This window comes from Lithobates pipiens, unplaced genomic scaffold (genome assembly GCF_037356315.1).
Source record: "Lithobates pipiens isolate NorthernLeopardFrog02 unplaced genomic scaffold, aLitPip1_a1.2 Scaffold_19, whole genome shotgun sequence".
NCBI classification, from domain to species: Eukaryota; Metazoa; Chordata; class Amphibia; order Anura; family Ranidae; genus Lithobates; species Lithobates pipiens.
Genome location: NW_027507764.1, coordinates 481,983,964 through 482,000,687, shown reverse-complemented (window position 1 = coordinate 482,000,687; position 16,724 = coordinate 481,983,964). Strand labels below are relative to the sequence as shown.

At 41.0% G+C, this 16,724-nt stretch overlaps 1 protein-coding gene across 1 annotated transcript in view; it reads left to right on the top strand.

Moving 5' to 3' along the window:
- The window catches only part of ZNF704 (zinc finger protein 704), a 159,540-nt gene that overhangs the window by 68,627 nt on the left and 74,189 nt on the right, over positions 1-16,724 (top strand). Inside the window, exon 2 of the mRNA XM_077492928.1 lies at positions 787-1,028. Within this exon, the coding sequence (XP_077349054.1) occupies positions 829-1,028 (200 nt within the window). The 5' untranslated portion in view covers positions 787-828. The remainder of the gene's footprint in view (positions 1-786; positions 1,029-16,724) is intronic.

Genomic DNA, 16,724 nt, shown 5'->3' with positions numbered 1-16,724 from the left:
GGAAGATTGCCCCAAATGTATTTTTCAATGTGACACTCGTCAAATAGGAACTGGGGAGTAGTAGGAACACAGACAGCCAAGAAAGTTGACATAAATTCTAAATCTTTTACCCTCCAACCACAACTAGTCAGCTGCGCCCAGCAGCCAGCAGGAATGTACACCAAAAGGGATGCCAGGGATTTGTTCTTTGATTTAACACTCAAGACAGGGTGCTGTGATGTTTACAGGTATCATGTAGCCCTTCTCACCAAACTCGATCTTGCTACACAAAGGTAAACAGAAAGACGTCACTGGGTCTCAAAAGAGGTATTTCTTGAAAGCAAAAAGATTTGATTGAAAAATGTTCATTGCATGTTATTGGAGGCAGGGGTATGGGCAAGGGAAGATTATGTATGTAGGGGCATGCATTGCAATTCGGCTTTAAAAAAAATCGAAGCACCTAAAGCAACCAATATATGATCAACGTTTAATCAAATACAGTATAATGGACAATATGATTAAAGCTAACTTATGTATCAATTAGTATTTACTAAGAAGTGGAGTGGAGTTTTTTTTTTTATTGTCACCACTTTAGTTACAGGGCTGTTCTGATTGATAGCTAATACATAACACTCTAGTTGGTTACTGGAGGTTACTGCGCAAGCTGCTGCCTGCACTGTATCACTAGTCTAGATTATAGTGTCTAGAGTGACAGCCAGGTATATTGTAAATGAAGATATGCATTACTGTTTTCAATATTAAAAGTTTGCTTTCCTTTAAACATAAAGTACCAACTCTTTTTTGCAGTTAACACGTGATAAAAAAAACTGGGAAGCAAAAGAGCAGCCAATGAACATCAGAAGAGGTCATGGTAGCTTGAATCCCAAAATTACTGAAGAAATGAAGGATGCTTCCTACATGGTACTGAGAAGCTCTAGCAGAATAATCGAACTTGAACAGGAAGTGAGTCAAGAATGTGCAAGATCAGTCTGTCTGCTGGAACAGAAGCGCAAGGTGGTGTCTTCAAATATTGATGTCCCTCAAGCAAGGTATGTAATAGGTTAGAATGGAAGTTATAAAAGAAAGGGGTCAGGGCAAGGACTACATGTTGTATCTCAGTCTATTTAGTCTTCAGAAAGAAGATTGCACTAGTAATCAACAGACATGCTTTCCAATTCTCAGAAGAAACTCCAGTGCTTACACCTTAACCAATATTGGTAATGGCAGGAGTTAATCCCAGACAGGCCTTCACAGATTGAGAGAACGTGCTGGTACTTCACATTGCTATTGTACAGGCACAGGCATGTAAAGTCAACTGACTTTTCAAATTTGTAGAAAAGTGTACTCCACTATAGCAGGTCTATGTTCCTATGTTGGAATACTGTAGATAAAGTTTGGTATGACATTTTATATCTGTGGTGGTAGAATCCCTGTGTCCAGGTCAGAAAGCCTAGTACTTTTCACACCTAAATTAGAAATATGAAAGCAGAAACCAAGGAAATAAGAGGTAGACCTTCCCTCTCCCATGTCTTTCCAAATAAGAGGAGCTTTTTTGATATTTGACAGTGGATTACCTAAAAACTAGAGTAAAAAATTGAGTCTCCTATTTGACTTTTGTACTGGTACAATCACTCCTGATCACATTAACATTTCAATCATTGATTTAATTTTTTGTCTGGAATTGTTCTTTAAACATATGTTGGGAATAAGATTTCAATTTCATAGGAACTTGAACATTTAATGAAAGAGACTAACAAGGACATGAATTCATTTTGCCATGGTCCTTCAGGCCCAGTGGGCCCACTTTAAGGGTAAACTTTAAAGTGGCTTTTGCCTATCATTTTATGCAGGTATGTCTAGCACAAGCTATACATGTCTTTCATTAATCGGATATGAGGGGTGATCATTCACAGTAAGTGTTCAGGCATGTAATACGTCTCCTAGTGTCTTTGGAAACTGAGATTAACAGCTTTACTAAATTAGGCCACTGTATGTGACCATGAAAGAAAAAATTGGAATGGTTTTGTCACAAGTGTCATTTAAATGGTAATTTTCTTTAATTATGAACTATATATGTGATTTACTGATATATTGGTACTCTCTTCAGGGGGGAATTATCTGGGGGCAGCATGAAAAGGGTTTCCATATTCAACCTTTAAAAAATATAATCTTCCAAGCAAGGCATTTATTGAATTCATGATATATAGCAGGAATTAAATACAGGCGTTTGATGTGAAATGTATCCCAGGTGCTTATACCAGCTCTGTATTTTATCCATAATACTGAAATTTTAAACTGAAATATGTACTTTGAGACACTGACTGGCAGAACTGTGGACAGTTTGCATGCGTCCCCTTGGTTTCGTACGTACACATGGTGAGGGGCTCCAAGGTTATCGGCTAATGTAAAGAAAACAAACAAAGATTCCTCAGAATCTTAATAATGTCTGTCTGGCTCCTGGAGTCTAGAGACTTTGTAGAGCTTTGGATGGAATAAGGTCTCCATTCCTCGAATTCACAACTTACCTGGAACTGATAGACTGAGCTGTCAATAGACCTTTATATATGTGTACTGGAAGATGCTCAGGGTTCTCTCCCACATTCTCTGCTGCTGTGTGAAAAGACTCAGTGTTGACATAATACTGAAAAAATATATAAGTGCTTTCTGTTTGTGGAACCTATTAGGGGGGGACTCTGTTAGTCAGGAACCGTTAGAGACTCAGACTAGTAGATGTTTTCTTTGTTTTATGCTATGGACTTGCTGTACAAAGTCCTGCATTGAAACTGTTTCCTGCCTTGACTTTGCTGCAGGAAAAACTTGCTTAGTTACTTACTTATTATCCTTTTCTCATGCATGGTTTACTGCTGCCCTGCATTTAGATCTCTGAATATAATCTACACATTTGTCTCTGGTAGATAGAGGGCTTCCAATACTCAGACTAGCTCTGCTCCATTCTGCCTTAAATGAAACCTTAAAGCAAATATTTGAGTTGCTGGTCTCTGCAACTAAAAGACCTGGTAACAGTTGACTTCTAAAAAGTAGCTGATACTGAGAAAATGGTAGTATGGTTCAGCATTCCTTGCATTAGCTCCTCACCCAATTATCTGGGCCCTGCAAACTGCCATTGTCAAATATACTTTGGTGGAACTACAGAATTAGTGGTAGACTTCAAATCCAGAATCCTCTTGGTTGGCTGGAAATAAATTACATTTGGTTGCAAAGCCTACCAGGAATAGCTTTATAGTTTCATAGAACCTGAAGAAGTGAGGCTATGGTTCCTACGAAACGTATCATGAACATTGTGCTGGCTTCAGGCCTTAAGTCTTGTTCTAAGCTCCGACACGCTCTTCCCTTCCCTTTCTGTAGCTGTTACCTAATGCCGCGTACACACGACCGGACTTTCCGGCAGACTAGGTCCGTAGAACAATCCGATTGTGTGTGGGCCAGTCCAAACGCTTTTTTCGAAAAAAAAAAAAAATTAGATGGACCTAGAAATAGAACATGTTTCAAATCTATCCGACGGACTTTCCCTGGCTTCTGAGACCTTGCGCCCCCTGTGTAACTTCCTACTGGAGAGGGATCCTCCTTGCCACCTGCTGGGACTTCTGCAGGACCTTGTAGCCAAGTCAAGATCCATCTTATTAAATAAAGGGCTTTTCTTTCTGGAGGATCATTAAGTGCAGATCCTCCTTTTCTGTTACCAACAGAAGTGGTACTTTTGCATTGGATTCTTCCTTATTTTTACACTTGTGGCCAGGGTACCCTGGAAGCTGGTTTATTCCTTGCTTTCATGATGCTCCTTACTGTCCCTGACCTCTTCTTCTTTTTCCCCCTCCCATATACTGCTGTATGGCTTAACATTTTGTTTTGTTTTTTTTGTTTTTTTTAAATATAATTTTTATTAGTAAAGAACAGACAATTACAATAAATCACAACATAACTCTTGAGCTGTTACAGAATGCCTTTGTACAGACTCGCAATTCCTGGTATATTTCAGCATAACAACTCAACCGTATACATCTTCCAAACTTAAGTACTATAGTACTAACTGCGCCAATGAATATAATACCACAGCTGCACGTGGTGAAAGGGATGTAGATAAGATGCTTGGAATGTGCAAAATTGAACGGTGTAAATAGTCAAGGTGTTGTCAACAACGTTCAAGTAGAACCAAAGCATCCCCTCTCTACCTTCGCACACCAAATGGGACCTCACTATGGGGGGGGGGAATGGGTTTCTCACAACCTAATGGTAATCTTGGTCTACACTTCACAGGGGAGCTTGCCTCTACCTTGAGAAAGGTCATGAGTATAAACCGTCAACATTTTGTTTTTAGTTAGAGGTCAGTCAAGACTTGTATGGCCTACCATCCCTCAAATACTGCTTAAGGATATCCCATGGCCTATTGAGTCCTGTCCCGTACAATAAAAATAAGAGGAATTTCAATGTACTTGTAAATTCCATATTCCTGAATACAGTAGAGGACACAGGTCTCTCCCTTCTCCCACAGTCTTCTCTGTGATCTCTTTATTGTTTGCTAACAAAACTGGGGTCTCATGCACAGGGTGGTGCTATACTGTATGAGGACACTAGGAGAGGCCGACCTGGCAAAGTTTTAGCCAGTGCCCAATCACCTGAAAGTAATGGTAAAAACTCTGTGGCCTATGCCATGTACTATACTCCAAGATATTTTTTTCAATTATAAAACAGCTATAACTAAACAGGAGCATATAACAGAACTTCATTGTTATGGTTTAAATGTATGTAGCACTAACCCCCGAAGGAGCTGCTGGTTTAATTGGGCTTACCGTTACCTTCCTTTCCTCAATTCACATCTAGGAGTTTCCCGTGGTAGATGGTCCAGTAACTTGAGAGACTGATGACAGATCCGCACAAAGGGATTTTATTTGCAAAAAGTAGACAACGAACAGTCTCTTAAATTGGGATCAGTGGGTCAGGAAGAAAGTTCAGGTACTCTTATGCCGTGTACACACGACCGGACTTTTTGACAGCAAAGGTCCGATGGAACTAGTCCGTCGGACAATTTGATCTTGTGTGGGCTCCATCGGACCTTTGCTTGCCAAAAATCCGGCGGACTTTAGAAATAGAACATGTTTTACATTTTGCCATCGGAACTCCGCCGGACCGAGAAATCCACTCGTGTGTATGCTAGTCCGACGGAAAAAAAACGACGCAAGGGCAGCTATTGGCTACTAGCTATGAACTTCCTTATTCTAGTACAGTCGTACGTCATCCCGTTCAAATCCTTTGGACTTTGGTGTGATTGTGTGTGGCCAAGTCCGTTCATTTGGAAAGTCCGTCGGAACTTCGCCGAAAGTCCATCGGAAAGACCATCGGACCTAGTCCCTCGAAAAGTCTGGTCGTGTGTACGCAGCATAAGTGTCAAAGTCAATAATGAAGGACTTGCTTACTTTGACTGAATCCAGAGAATAGCCATTCACAACTTGATGTTCACTCAGGTTGGATAGTCCCTCTCTCATAAGGTCTAGCAGCCAACAAGGTGCTTAACTCAGGAAACAAGTCTCTGCCACAGACGTTGTTGTAGAACATACAAGAATAAGTCTCTGCCACAGACGTTGTTGTAGAACACGTAGGAAAACTAAACTTGTAGAACACTCATGTGATACCTGGATCTTTCAGCCAGATTGGCGATGTCCACAAGACCGGATTCACTTAGGTACTTTAGCTCCACCAGGCTCTTGCTAAGAAACCAACCTGTACGTGGCCTTCTTCTGAAGAGTCCTCCCCGGATAGCTATGAAGTCACTGGTTCTCTCCCAAACCGGAGACAGCACCCAAACACTTCCGAATCCTCCTTTAGTTTCCTTGCCTCGGGCTAGCCAGCCTGGAGACAACCGGGTGGATCCACAACCCAGGCCATAGCCTTCCTGGGGGCTGGTCAGGAGGACCAGGACCATGAAGTCAGCACATCCTTCTGGACCGGAACCCTGATCCACATGACATCCGCATCTTAAGTACCCTCTCCCAGAAAGCACAGCAAGAGCGCCACTCCCACTGGGCGGGCTCCGAGAGAGAGTAATCTTAAAGCATCCAACCAGACTGTAGTTCCATGCCTGCCAGAAGAGACAGTGCCCCCTGTGGCCAGGCTGAACATCCCATAGTCCAGTCAGACTGATGCTGAGGTCCAAATTTAAACAATTTTACCCAAACCAAACTGCAGTTCAGGTGTAACCTTAAATTTAAAAAAAACATAGCGCGTGCTCTTCAGGAGCTGGCGTTACATGTACTTCAAATAAGTCAAATCACCAATGCTCAGCCATCTTTGACTTGCAACTCTAAGTTTATTCATATCTTAGTTGTATTCAAGAATAAACTTTTATTTTACAAAAACTGTAACAGCTTGTCATTTATTTTGAAATGTGATTTGCTCAGGCTGCTGTTACAGCAGAATTTTACATGTGAGGTAGATATTTGTTTTAATTCTCTCCACCAGCTCACGTCTCCAAACTGCAGCGCAGAGAATAAACTGGGAAGACATTAGTGTTCATGAATCCAATATACTTTCATAAGAAAGAATATTACGCTCACTGGTAGGGTGCAACTTGGAAAGGAAAATGGCTTGCAGCCACAGCTACCTAATATGTTGTAGTTGCTTATTTGTAAGAGTAGTGAGACAAACATTTGCAATGCAAATTGTGATTAAATTTTAATATCCATTGTTTTTTTACGGCAACAGTAATCACGTTGACATACTGTTGTTTGGCTAAAGGATGTTTAAGATATGACAGTAATTCTATATTACCTCTCAGCAGTCATACTAGTGTTGGATATACACTATTTTACCAAAAGTATTGTGACACCTGCCTTTACACGCACATGGACTTTAATGGCATCTCAGTCTTAGTCTGTAGGGTTCAATATTGAGTTAGCCAACTCTTTGTAGGTATAACAGCCTCAACTCTTCTGGGAAGGCTGTCCACAAGGTTTAGGACTGTGTCTATGAGAATGTTTGACCATTCTTCCAGAAGCACATTTGTGAGGTCAGGCACTGTTGTGGACAAGAAGGCCAGTCTCTAATTTATCCCAAAGATGTTCTATCAGGTTGAGGTCAAGACTCTGTGCAGGCCAGTCAAGTTCCTCCACCCCAAACTCGCTCATCCAGGTCTTTATGAACCTTGCTTGCTCAAGGTCCTGACCTCTCAATGTGCTTCTGGGAGAATGGTAAAACATTCCCATAGACTGACGATTTTGAAAAAAAATAAAAAATTTTGGTAAAAAAAATCACATTAAGCGTATATTCATTTGCTCAAACGTTATAGCATCTACAAACTAAGGGATAATAGTCTGGTAAGGATTGAGCAGAAGGTTTCTTATAGAGATGGAGTGCACACCTCTTGCTTCGGTTTGCACCAAAACTCTCGAACATCAAAAGTCTATGGGACCTGAACTTGAAAAATCAAAAGTCCCCATTTTGAAGCTTTATATACAAGTTATTGGCCATAAAAAGGGCAGAGGGCCCGGGTACTGCCCTGAGGGACATGTACCAATGCAAAAAAAACTTTTAAAAAGATTTTAAAGAAGCAGTAATTTTAATGATGCTTAAAGTGAAACGATAAAAAAATAGAAATTCCTTTAAATATGTGCAAAAAAAAGATAATCCACAATCTGATGGAATAAGGTGGCTGTTCTCTACTCCTCCATGGTGGCTGCCTCTGGAGGACATCCTGTCTCATTGGGGTTGTGCCTCCCTCTCACTTTTCTCCTCTGCTCTATCTGGCACCCAAGGCATATCAGTGACTTCATCATCATCATTCCCTCCATCCTCATCATCACCGGAGCCAACTTGGCAATACACTGTAGCTGGGGGAACATGACTGCTAATTTGTTGTTTATCAGTGTTCTACCCTCTCTGTAGGCTCATGTTACTCCCTTCCTCTACCTCAGAACTAACATCAGAATCAAGTAATGTCTGTGCATCCTCAAGAAGCAAGTGGCTGATGCTGTGTTCAAATAATTCAGCTGATTCCTCCATACGTGATGCTGGATGTCAGGAGTAGCTGTAGACAAGGAGGCAGAATAAGGTGGTCTGGCAGCTGCAGTGGACTGCACACTAGTGTCAGCTTGGGTCATAGAGGATGAGGAGAATGAGGATGGTTTAGTAAGCCAGCCCACCACCTCCTCTGCATGCTGTGGCTGGATAGCGTGGGCAACATCACTAAACAGAGACAAACATGCCCTGCCTGAGGACGGACCACATCCACCTTTTGCCTGTGGACACACACGCTGCTGGCCCACTTATAGTGGCATAGAAATGTCTTCCTCTCCTTGTTGGCCTTCCAGACATGATGGGGGGAGGCTTATTACTCAAATTTAATAGAAATTGTGTGATTGGATGCAGTATATTGAATGACAAGTGGTGTTTAGTGCACTTTAAATTGGACTGACACTGAGAGAAATGTAAAAACGATAAAAAAAATAGAAAAGGGGGAACACCAGCATCGCAGTCAAAAAACTGCGGCTGACAATTTTAAAAAAAGGGGGGCAGGCAGGGAAAAAAAATGCAGCAATCAAAAAGAGCACTGTACACAGCACTAAATAATATGTAATGCTGTGTTAAACACTGCACTACACTAACACACTACACTATACCCACACACTACACTATACTCACGCTATACTGACACAATACAGTATACTCACACTACACTATACTGACAAACAATACTCACACTTTACTAACGCTACACTAATATTACACACTCACAATAAGTGAACACACTAACTCGCTAGTAGAAAACAGAGCCCTGCTCTATCTATCTCCACTCTAACAACACACTGCAAAAGCTACCAATGGAAAGGAACCTTTTTTAGTGTGGGATGGGACTATGAGCACTGAGGTGTGATTGGACAAAGTCACCATCATTTTGTCCAATCAGGGCTCTGACAGTGCTCTGTGCCCTATTTGGCAAAGTTCAGTGGTCAAGTGCAAGGCTTCATTCACTTAGGGCCCTAGAACGCACTGTGCAGTGCATTGTGGGGCTCTCGGCAGGCGAACATCCCGCCAAGTGCCCCCCACAAATTTAGGTGTTCGCCAAACGGGCAAATAGGTGATGTTCGGGCTCTACATTTGCTCTGCCCAAACCATTCGCCCAATTCTAATGGCTTATACTGATTGTCCCGGAACATTAGGGAGAACCTATGAATCATACTCACCCAAGTACTTCTGGAGGATGCAGATGAAGCTGTTCCATCTATAATACACATATTTCTAGCCGGCTTCCTTTTAACACTTCTAACTTGCTCTTGTGAATACAATGCTCCTCATGAATAATTCATAGTGCAGATTGAATCCTCTGGAGGTGACAGGACCATATTTCAAAGCACATAAGAATTTGTGGCTGTTTATTTTGGACTTTTATGAAAACAGGATAAAGTTTGGTCTTAATTGGAAGAACGATAAACCTGAAATGTTATTTTCAGATATTAAAAACAAGAGCTTGTGTGCAATAAATTTCTATCCAAAACATGGACACCTTGGGTGATGCTGTTGATAGAAAACCATAGTCTTAGTATTTTGAAGGGTGACGGTATACAATGATTAAGCAACCTGTTGGCATAGTTAGAGGCAGTAACAGGTGTGGCTAAATCGTAATCGTATAGGGACAATTTGAGGAGAACATTTCACTTCACATAAGTTATTTTTTGCTGCTCTGTTACAAGACACAGCTGACCTTTTCTGCAGTCTTTATTATCAGATGATTTCCTAAATTCTCAAGCATCATCAAAAGACGAGGGAATGGGGCTAGCAGTTTGCATTCAGGGGCTGAAGGTGCTCAGTCAGGATCTTGCATATAGTAAATGGACTACACTGCAATTCTATGCAGAACACATATGAAGCCAGTGAGTGCTACAAATATATAATCATATAAAAAGTACAAACAATTGATGAAGCCTAATTAAATAGAGACAAAATAATTCAATCTATAACTAGCTCACCCAGCCTTTCTCGATTATTTTTCTTCAGAGGAACCCAGTGGTGGTCAGATTCCCTCTCTACAGACAGCTAAAAAAAGATAATTGGTGTCATGCCGCTGGCTCTCCCAGGTGACCTTGGCCCTGGAACAATGCAGGCACCATCAAATTAGAGGTCAGTCAGCTTAAAGCCGAGTTCCAGACACAAATTCTTTTTTTTTTAAATCAGCAGCTACAAACACTGTAGCTGCTGACTTTTAATAAGGATACCTACCTATCCAGGGAGCCTGAAATGTCAGCCCCCCCCCCCCCCCCGAAGGCCGATCCATCCATCTGATCGGGTGCAGGCACCGCCATTCTAAGGGATACCGGCAGTGGAGCCTTTCGGCTTCCCTGCCGTTTTCCTACTGTCCATGTGTGAGTCGCGCGATGCTCTGAGAATGCCCAGCTTGTCTTCTGGGGGACACACAGGTCCCAGAAGACAGCGGGGGGGTTACCACACAAGAGTACCTGACGTCCTGCACTGCGGCCCGGGTGGAATGGAAGTACACTTAGTACTTGCAAAAAGGTAGAAAAAAAAATACATTTTTAGATATCCAAAAACGAGGGGTGAAGGGGTTGTCTTTAGTTTAAGGCCACCTCGTAAAAGTGTGTGGATCTCGGCTTTAAGGAAATCTTAGCAGTCTCTGGAGGAACCCTAGGATTCCATGGGACCTTGGTTAGGAATAGCTGATTTAAGTCCATCATATGTGAAAACACACTGTACATCCACATGATTAAATTCATTATTTTGAACCATATATTAAGTTACTCCACGGTCAGTAAAATAATATAAAACTTTTTTTAAATAAATTCAGTTCAATATAAAAGTAATGATATATGCAAATATTTTTTATTTATTACATATACTGTATCAAGCAACAAGTCGCTGGGGCCCTGGTTCAGCTTCTAATACATGGTACAACCACGATGCACCACAAAGTGAGACAGGAAATCATTTTTGCCTGTGGCCATCAAATTATATAATTCTTCTCTGTGAGTGCTGGTTGTGATAATTTAATCTGATTTATGACCCATATTTTTTTGTATTTTTTATATTATGTTGGTATTAGGTTAACTGTGCTTAATGATTTTTGAGTAATATTAGAGAAAGTGGTGTAATATTTGTATTTTGGTAGTTTGATTTTCTGTTATTTTCAATCTGCATTATTTGTAGTGTTTTAATAGGATGGTATGGTTTATTACAGTATAGTATTTATTTAGTTCTATTTAATATTCATTTGCTGTTATTGGTAATTTTATTGTCGTTATTGTGTCTTGTTTCTGTTTGTTTTTGTGATTTTGTGTTGCCTTCGTTGAATGTGACTGTATATAATTACATTCCTTTCGGGATTAATAAAGTATTCTGGATGAATCAGTATCTGAATGCCATCAGTGTTGGAGTCAGGGATACCGATCCAGGGCACTGCTTGTCAGGCATGTCCTAATGACAGGAACTGCAATAGAAGTCAATATCTGCTCTGGCTAAAAGGCCAGATATTGAAGACAGAGAACCAGAATTTTGGTTATTCCATACAAAACAGGTTTTGTAGTTTAGAGTATTTCTTAGTAGGATAACTCAATTGCCTCCTGGTAGAAATTAAGAAGCGTTTGCACTGAAGCTCCATCTGCATCCAACTGCTGTAAGCATTACAAGAGGGTCATATTTATTTGTAGACTTTTCATTTATTTGACACTATACAAAACGAAGCAGTATTAGTAAGACTATCCAATCCCCCAACCCCTTCTATCCCCCTCAGGGTAGAACAGACAGAGAGAAATTCTCATGCGTAAAAAGGAACATCAAATGCTGGAGTCACCAAATGATAGCGGAATCCAGTGAGCGATCCTGTCACCAGCAACTAAAATATTGTTTTTGTTAGGCTATTATGTCTGAATTATATCTATTAATGCTGCTGTTGGGTAATTGAAGCTCTCCTTTAACACTTTTTAGCATTGAGTTACTATTTTATATATACGTAAAAACCTTAATGTTTGCATTTGTATTCTTTTCAATAAATGTTCTGGAAACTGCCTTCCTTGTATGCTCATAGCCATTATCTCAGAATACAGCACTGACCTTTGTGCAGAAAGGAGAACACCTTTTCAAATACAATACTTTACATTAGTTTACAGTAAGCTGCACATAGACATAAGATGACAGTCATGACTTATAAAATATTTTTGACTAGTAGAAATATGTATAGTGGAGTGCCCAATTACTCACCATGCTCAGATTCAGGCATAGGTCCCTTTAACTCAATTTCTCACAACTCCCTGGGTTCCTGGACTCCAGGGAGTATGAATTGGGTATAAATTCCCCAACTTACCCCCAGAAGCTCAGAGAGGCCACACTTGAAGTAGCCAGGTAAGTGATCTACAGCCAGGTGAGCAGCCCTCCATTGGCAGAACTAGCATGTGGGCAGCCCGGCAGGTACCTAATAGTGCCATTTAGCTTCTCCAAAAGATTTGGCTACTGTGGGGAGTACTTTTTCCAGTAGGGTTTATTCTTTGGCATCGGGTCCCTCCAGCTAATCGCCTGTGTTACCAGAGCTAACCTTGACTTCACTGAGTGGAACAATGTCTATGATGATAATCGCCAGCAACTGTTTTCTGTTTTTACTTGAGTAGTGATACTAATCTTCACTCTGTTCTTATAGAGACTATGCTATTCAGCCATGTTACCCTGATTAAGCCACAGAGACATTTCTGTGAAGAGTTCACGTATTTGCAGCTTTCATTATTCTATAGGCATGCATGTTTTTGCCATCCTGAACATTTTGCTTTTTGCTTCTAACTGTGCATATGTTACAGTACTTAAAGTCACTGATCTGAAACAACTATGCAACAAGTGAGGTCAGAATAAAGTCAAACTCTTAAACTACATGCTTTTTCTGGATTATTGAATTTAATGGCAGCAAAGCAGCTATCAGCCTCTGGCAGGGGCCTAGGCAAGACCAGCTACTTACACTCCCCCCAAAAAAATAAACATTTAAAAATTCTACATTTTTAAAAACAGTAGAAAATAATTAAACATCTAAACATGAAACTGCTAACTTTTTTTTAATTTGCAAAAATAAATGCCATAAGATGCCAAAGAGCCCAATCCAGCAAAGAAACATCCACATATAGCAAAGAGACAGCCAAATCCAGAAAAAAGATGTCAAAATCCAGCAAAGAGACATCCCCATCCAGCAGCCATGCAGGGACTGTTTGGCTGTGGCACTTGATCAGTGTAGGGTTCAGTGCGCTCACCTTCTTCCCAGTGTGTGTGACGGATGGCCCTCTACCCCTGTGCAGCTGTCATGGTGTGCCAGCCGGAGTTATGAAGAAGAGAGTCCACCGTGCTCCTTCAGTGCAGCTGTGTTTCCATGTGTGTGTCCCCCTGCAAGCAGCGCTTCCTGTGTGCCACTGGAGTCGTCTCCTACACCATCTCCTGCACCTCCTACTATGTTGACGCTGGCCCTGCTTTAAAGTAAGTCTGTGGCGGCTGGCCCAGTCAGCCCCTGCCAGGTGGCCATGGCTGCACCCTAGTTGCCTAGTTTGCCTAGTGGTAGCGCTGGCCATGGCCTCTGTATTTCTTTCATGGATTCAGCAGCTGCATGGCACTCATGTTGAAGAGCAGGTAGTCCATCTTCAGTAACACCTTTTCTGCTATTTATTTACAGAGCGATTCTAAACCTGTTCTATCAGTTACTCTCAAGCAACTTGTCATCCCCTGGGACATAACAATGTGAAATCCAATTTAGAGTTTCATGCATGAAATGCAAAATTCTATTTTTATCTCCACAAACTTCTTAGGAAACACTTGTAGCAAACGATGATAAGGAGAATAGTCTGTATAAATTACTGCAATAATAAAAGAACATTTCAGATATGTTTCAAAAGCATTCAGCTCAATATCCTCTTTATTACAACTGTGAATAAAATGAGCAGAGAGCAAATGCAAAGCAGTTTTTGCCTCTCATTCCGTAGCTCCACGCTCTTCCTCTCACACACACTACAATCTCATTCCTCATTCATTTTCATTCGTTCTCTCTCTAGATTTGTATATTACTCCTGCAGTATCTCTTGCTTCACTCTTTACCTCCCAGCTTCTCCTTCTCCCCATTATGTTCATTTTCCATGTCTCTGGACTTTTTTTACTAGATTAGTTGTTCTTGGTGTCAGGTGCAGGTCATTTCAGCATTGGACCTGCTCACGGAGGGGGATAAGGTATGCAAACTGCAGAAAGGGAGATTGTCTACTATAAGGTTGAATTTATATCTGTGTATTACTGCATTACGTGGTAATGTGCCATATACGGTATGTTGTGCTGAATTGCAGCGCTATTTATTTTGAATGAAATCCACATGCACATTCCTAATGCAAAATACATCTGTACCTGTGAACCAATTGAGCACTTTGGTACACTGTATTGAAACAGAGGTGAAGGTCTGTTTATACCTGTGTTGTTGTTTGCTGACAATACAATAAAAATGAAAGGACTGCCTTACTAGAATATACAATATAATGTTAAACAGCATGTGGTAACACAGTGCAACAGGTTACTTAAAGGCTAATTCACTTTTTTTTTCTTCTAAATTTCAGCTCCCCTATGTACCGATGTATAGCGTTATTGTACTTCTTTTGCAACAATAAAACAGCTTTCCATTTATTCTACACACGCTTACCTCACTGTCTTCACAGCTGTTTAACCACATGCCGACCACCTCACGCAGATATACATCAGCAGAAGGGCTCGTACAGGCAGAATCACATACCTGTACGTGGCCCTTTAAGAGGTGGTCAGCTCCGTGAGTCAGGTCACGGGTCCCAGGGGATACCCACGATCGCCTCACGGGGAGGAAGAACGGGGAGATGCTAATGTAAACAAGCATCTCCCCGTTCTGCCTAGTTCAGTGCCACTGATCTCTGCTCCCTGTAATCGGGAGCAGAGATCAATGATGTGTCACATGTAGCCACGCCCCCCCCCCACAGTTAAAAACACGCCCCAGGACACACTTAATCCCTACACTGCCCCCTAGTGGTTAACCCCTTCACTGCCAGTGTCATTTACACAGGAATCAGTGCATTTGTATAGCACTGATTGTGTATAAATGACAATGGTCTCAAAAATGTGTAAAAAATGTCCGATGTGTCCACCATAATGTCGCAGTCACGATAAAAATCGCTGATTGCCACCACTACTAGTAAAAAAAAAAAAAAATCATAAAATGAATAAAAATGGCATAAAACTATCCCCTATTTTGTAAACGCTATGCGCAAATCAATCAATAAATGCTTATTGCGATTTTTTTTTTTTTACCAAAAATATGTAGAAGAATACGTATCGGCCTAAACTGAGGAAGAAAAAGTTTTTTTATATATTTACTTCTGCCAGACTTCAGGTCATGACATAGGAAGGAGTTGACCAGCTGGTCTAATTAGCACACACCCTGTATCATGGACCCCACACCATTTTTGTTTTTGCATGGGGTCCCCTTTCAAGATCCATTTTAGAGGGCCTTGTAAACCTTTTTTTCTCATTTTAGCGTGGGGTTTCCCTTTAAGATCCTCAAAGCACAAGTTGCACCACAAGTCGGGTCATCATGATCTGACTTGGATGCGACTGCTATTCAAATCAATGGGCTGAAAGTTGAATAAGTTAAGATGAATCTCATAGGGAACACATGATTTTGAATTGAGGCAGAGAAACACTGCTAAAAGCTAGCGCGGCTAAACATGCATTAACGCCAATGCAAAAAGCTACTAAAAGCACCTGGCGTTGGTAGTGGCTTTGCAACACATTTTTTAGTTTTGGATGAAGTGGAGAGGGATTAGAACTCCTATCAGTTTTTATTGCTGTTTGTATCCTCGTTAAGGAAATTCATCCTCTCTATTTGTCCTGTTTACCATTATCATTGAAAGTGAAAGTAAACAAATTTTGGGTTGGCCCCAGAAAAGTAATAGAGGAGAAAACTTCCAATGGGGACACTAGTCCAGATGACCTGAAGGTTCCCAAGGAATTTCCTTCATTTGCAGGGATTTCCTCTCACTTCGTGTATGGGTTTGGGACATGGAGAAAAACAATCTGACAGGGGTTATAACCCTCCCTTGCTCTATCCAAAAAAAAAAAAATGCCTATAGTTCTACTTTTTTTTTTTTTAAGATATATTTATTCCACTTTTTAAGAAAGATAGACATATACATAGAAAAAAAAAACAACAACAAACAGAGTACATAGTACAAACAAAAACCTGCGTACAAAATCAAGCAACAAACATTCCTTATTCAATCATCTCACATGTCTCCCATGATCATTAACCATACAAAAATAGAAATATGGAGTCTCACCAACAATATAATATAAGCAAACGTAACATCTGTCAGGGCAAGGTATACAGCAGACAGAAACATAAAAGGTCACGGCCGATCACAATGATATAGGTGTCAAAGTGTGTTGAAAAGGCAGAAGTTTTTTTTTTATATATGCATTAAAGTTATTGTAAGTTTTTTTTTTTCAAATAACAAACATATCATACTTGCCTCCACTGTCCAGCTTGTTTTGCACAGAGTAGGCTCGCACCTCGTCTTCTGGGGTCCCCCGGTGGCTCTCGCGGCTCCTCTCCACATCAGATAACCTCCTAGGAGAAGTGTTCTCCCAAGGGGTTACCTTGTGGGCATGCTCCCGAGTCCATCATTCGGCATCTCTAGCTGCCGAATGTATGACTCAGCCCCACCCCCCCAGCACCCGTGTCATTGAATTTGATT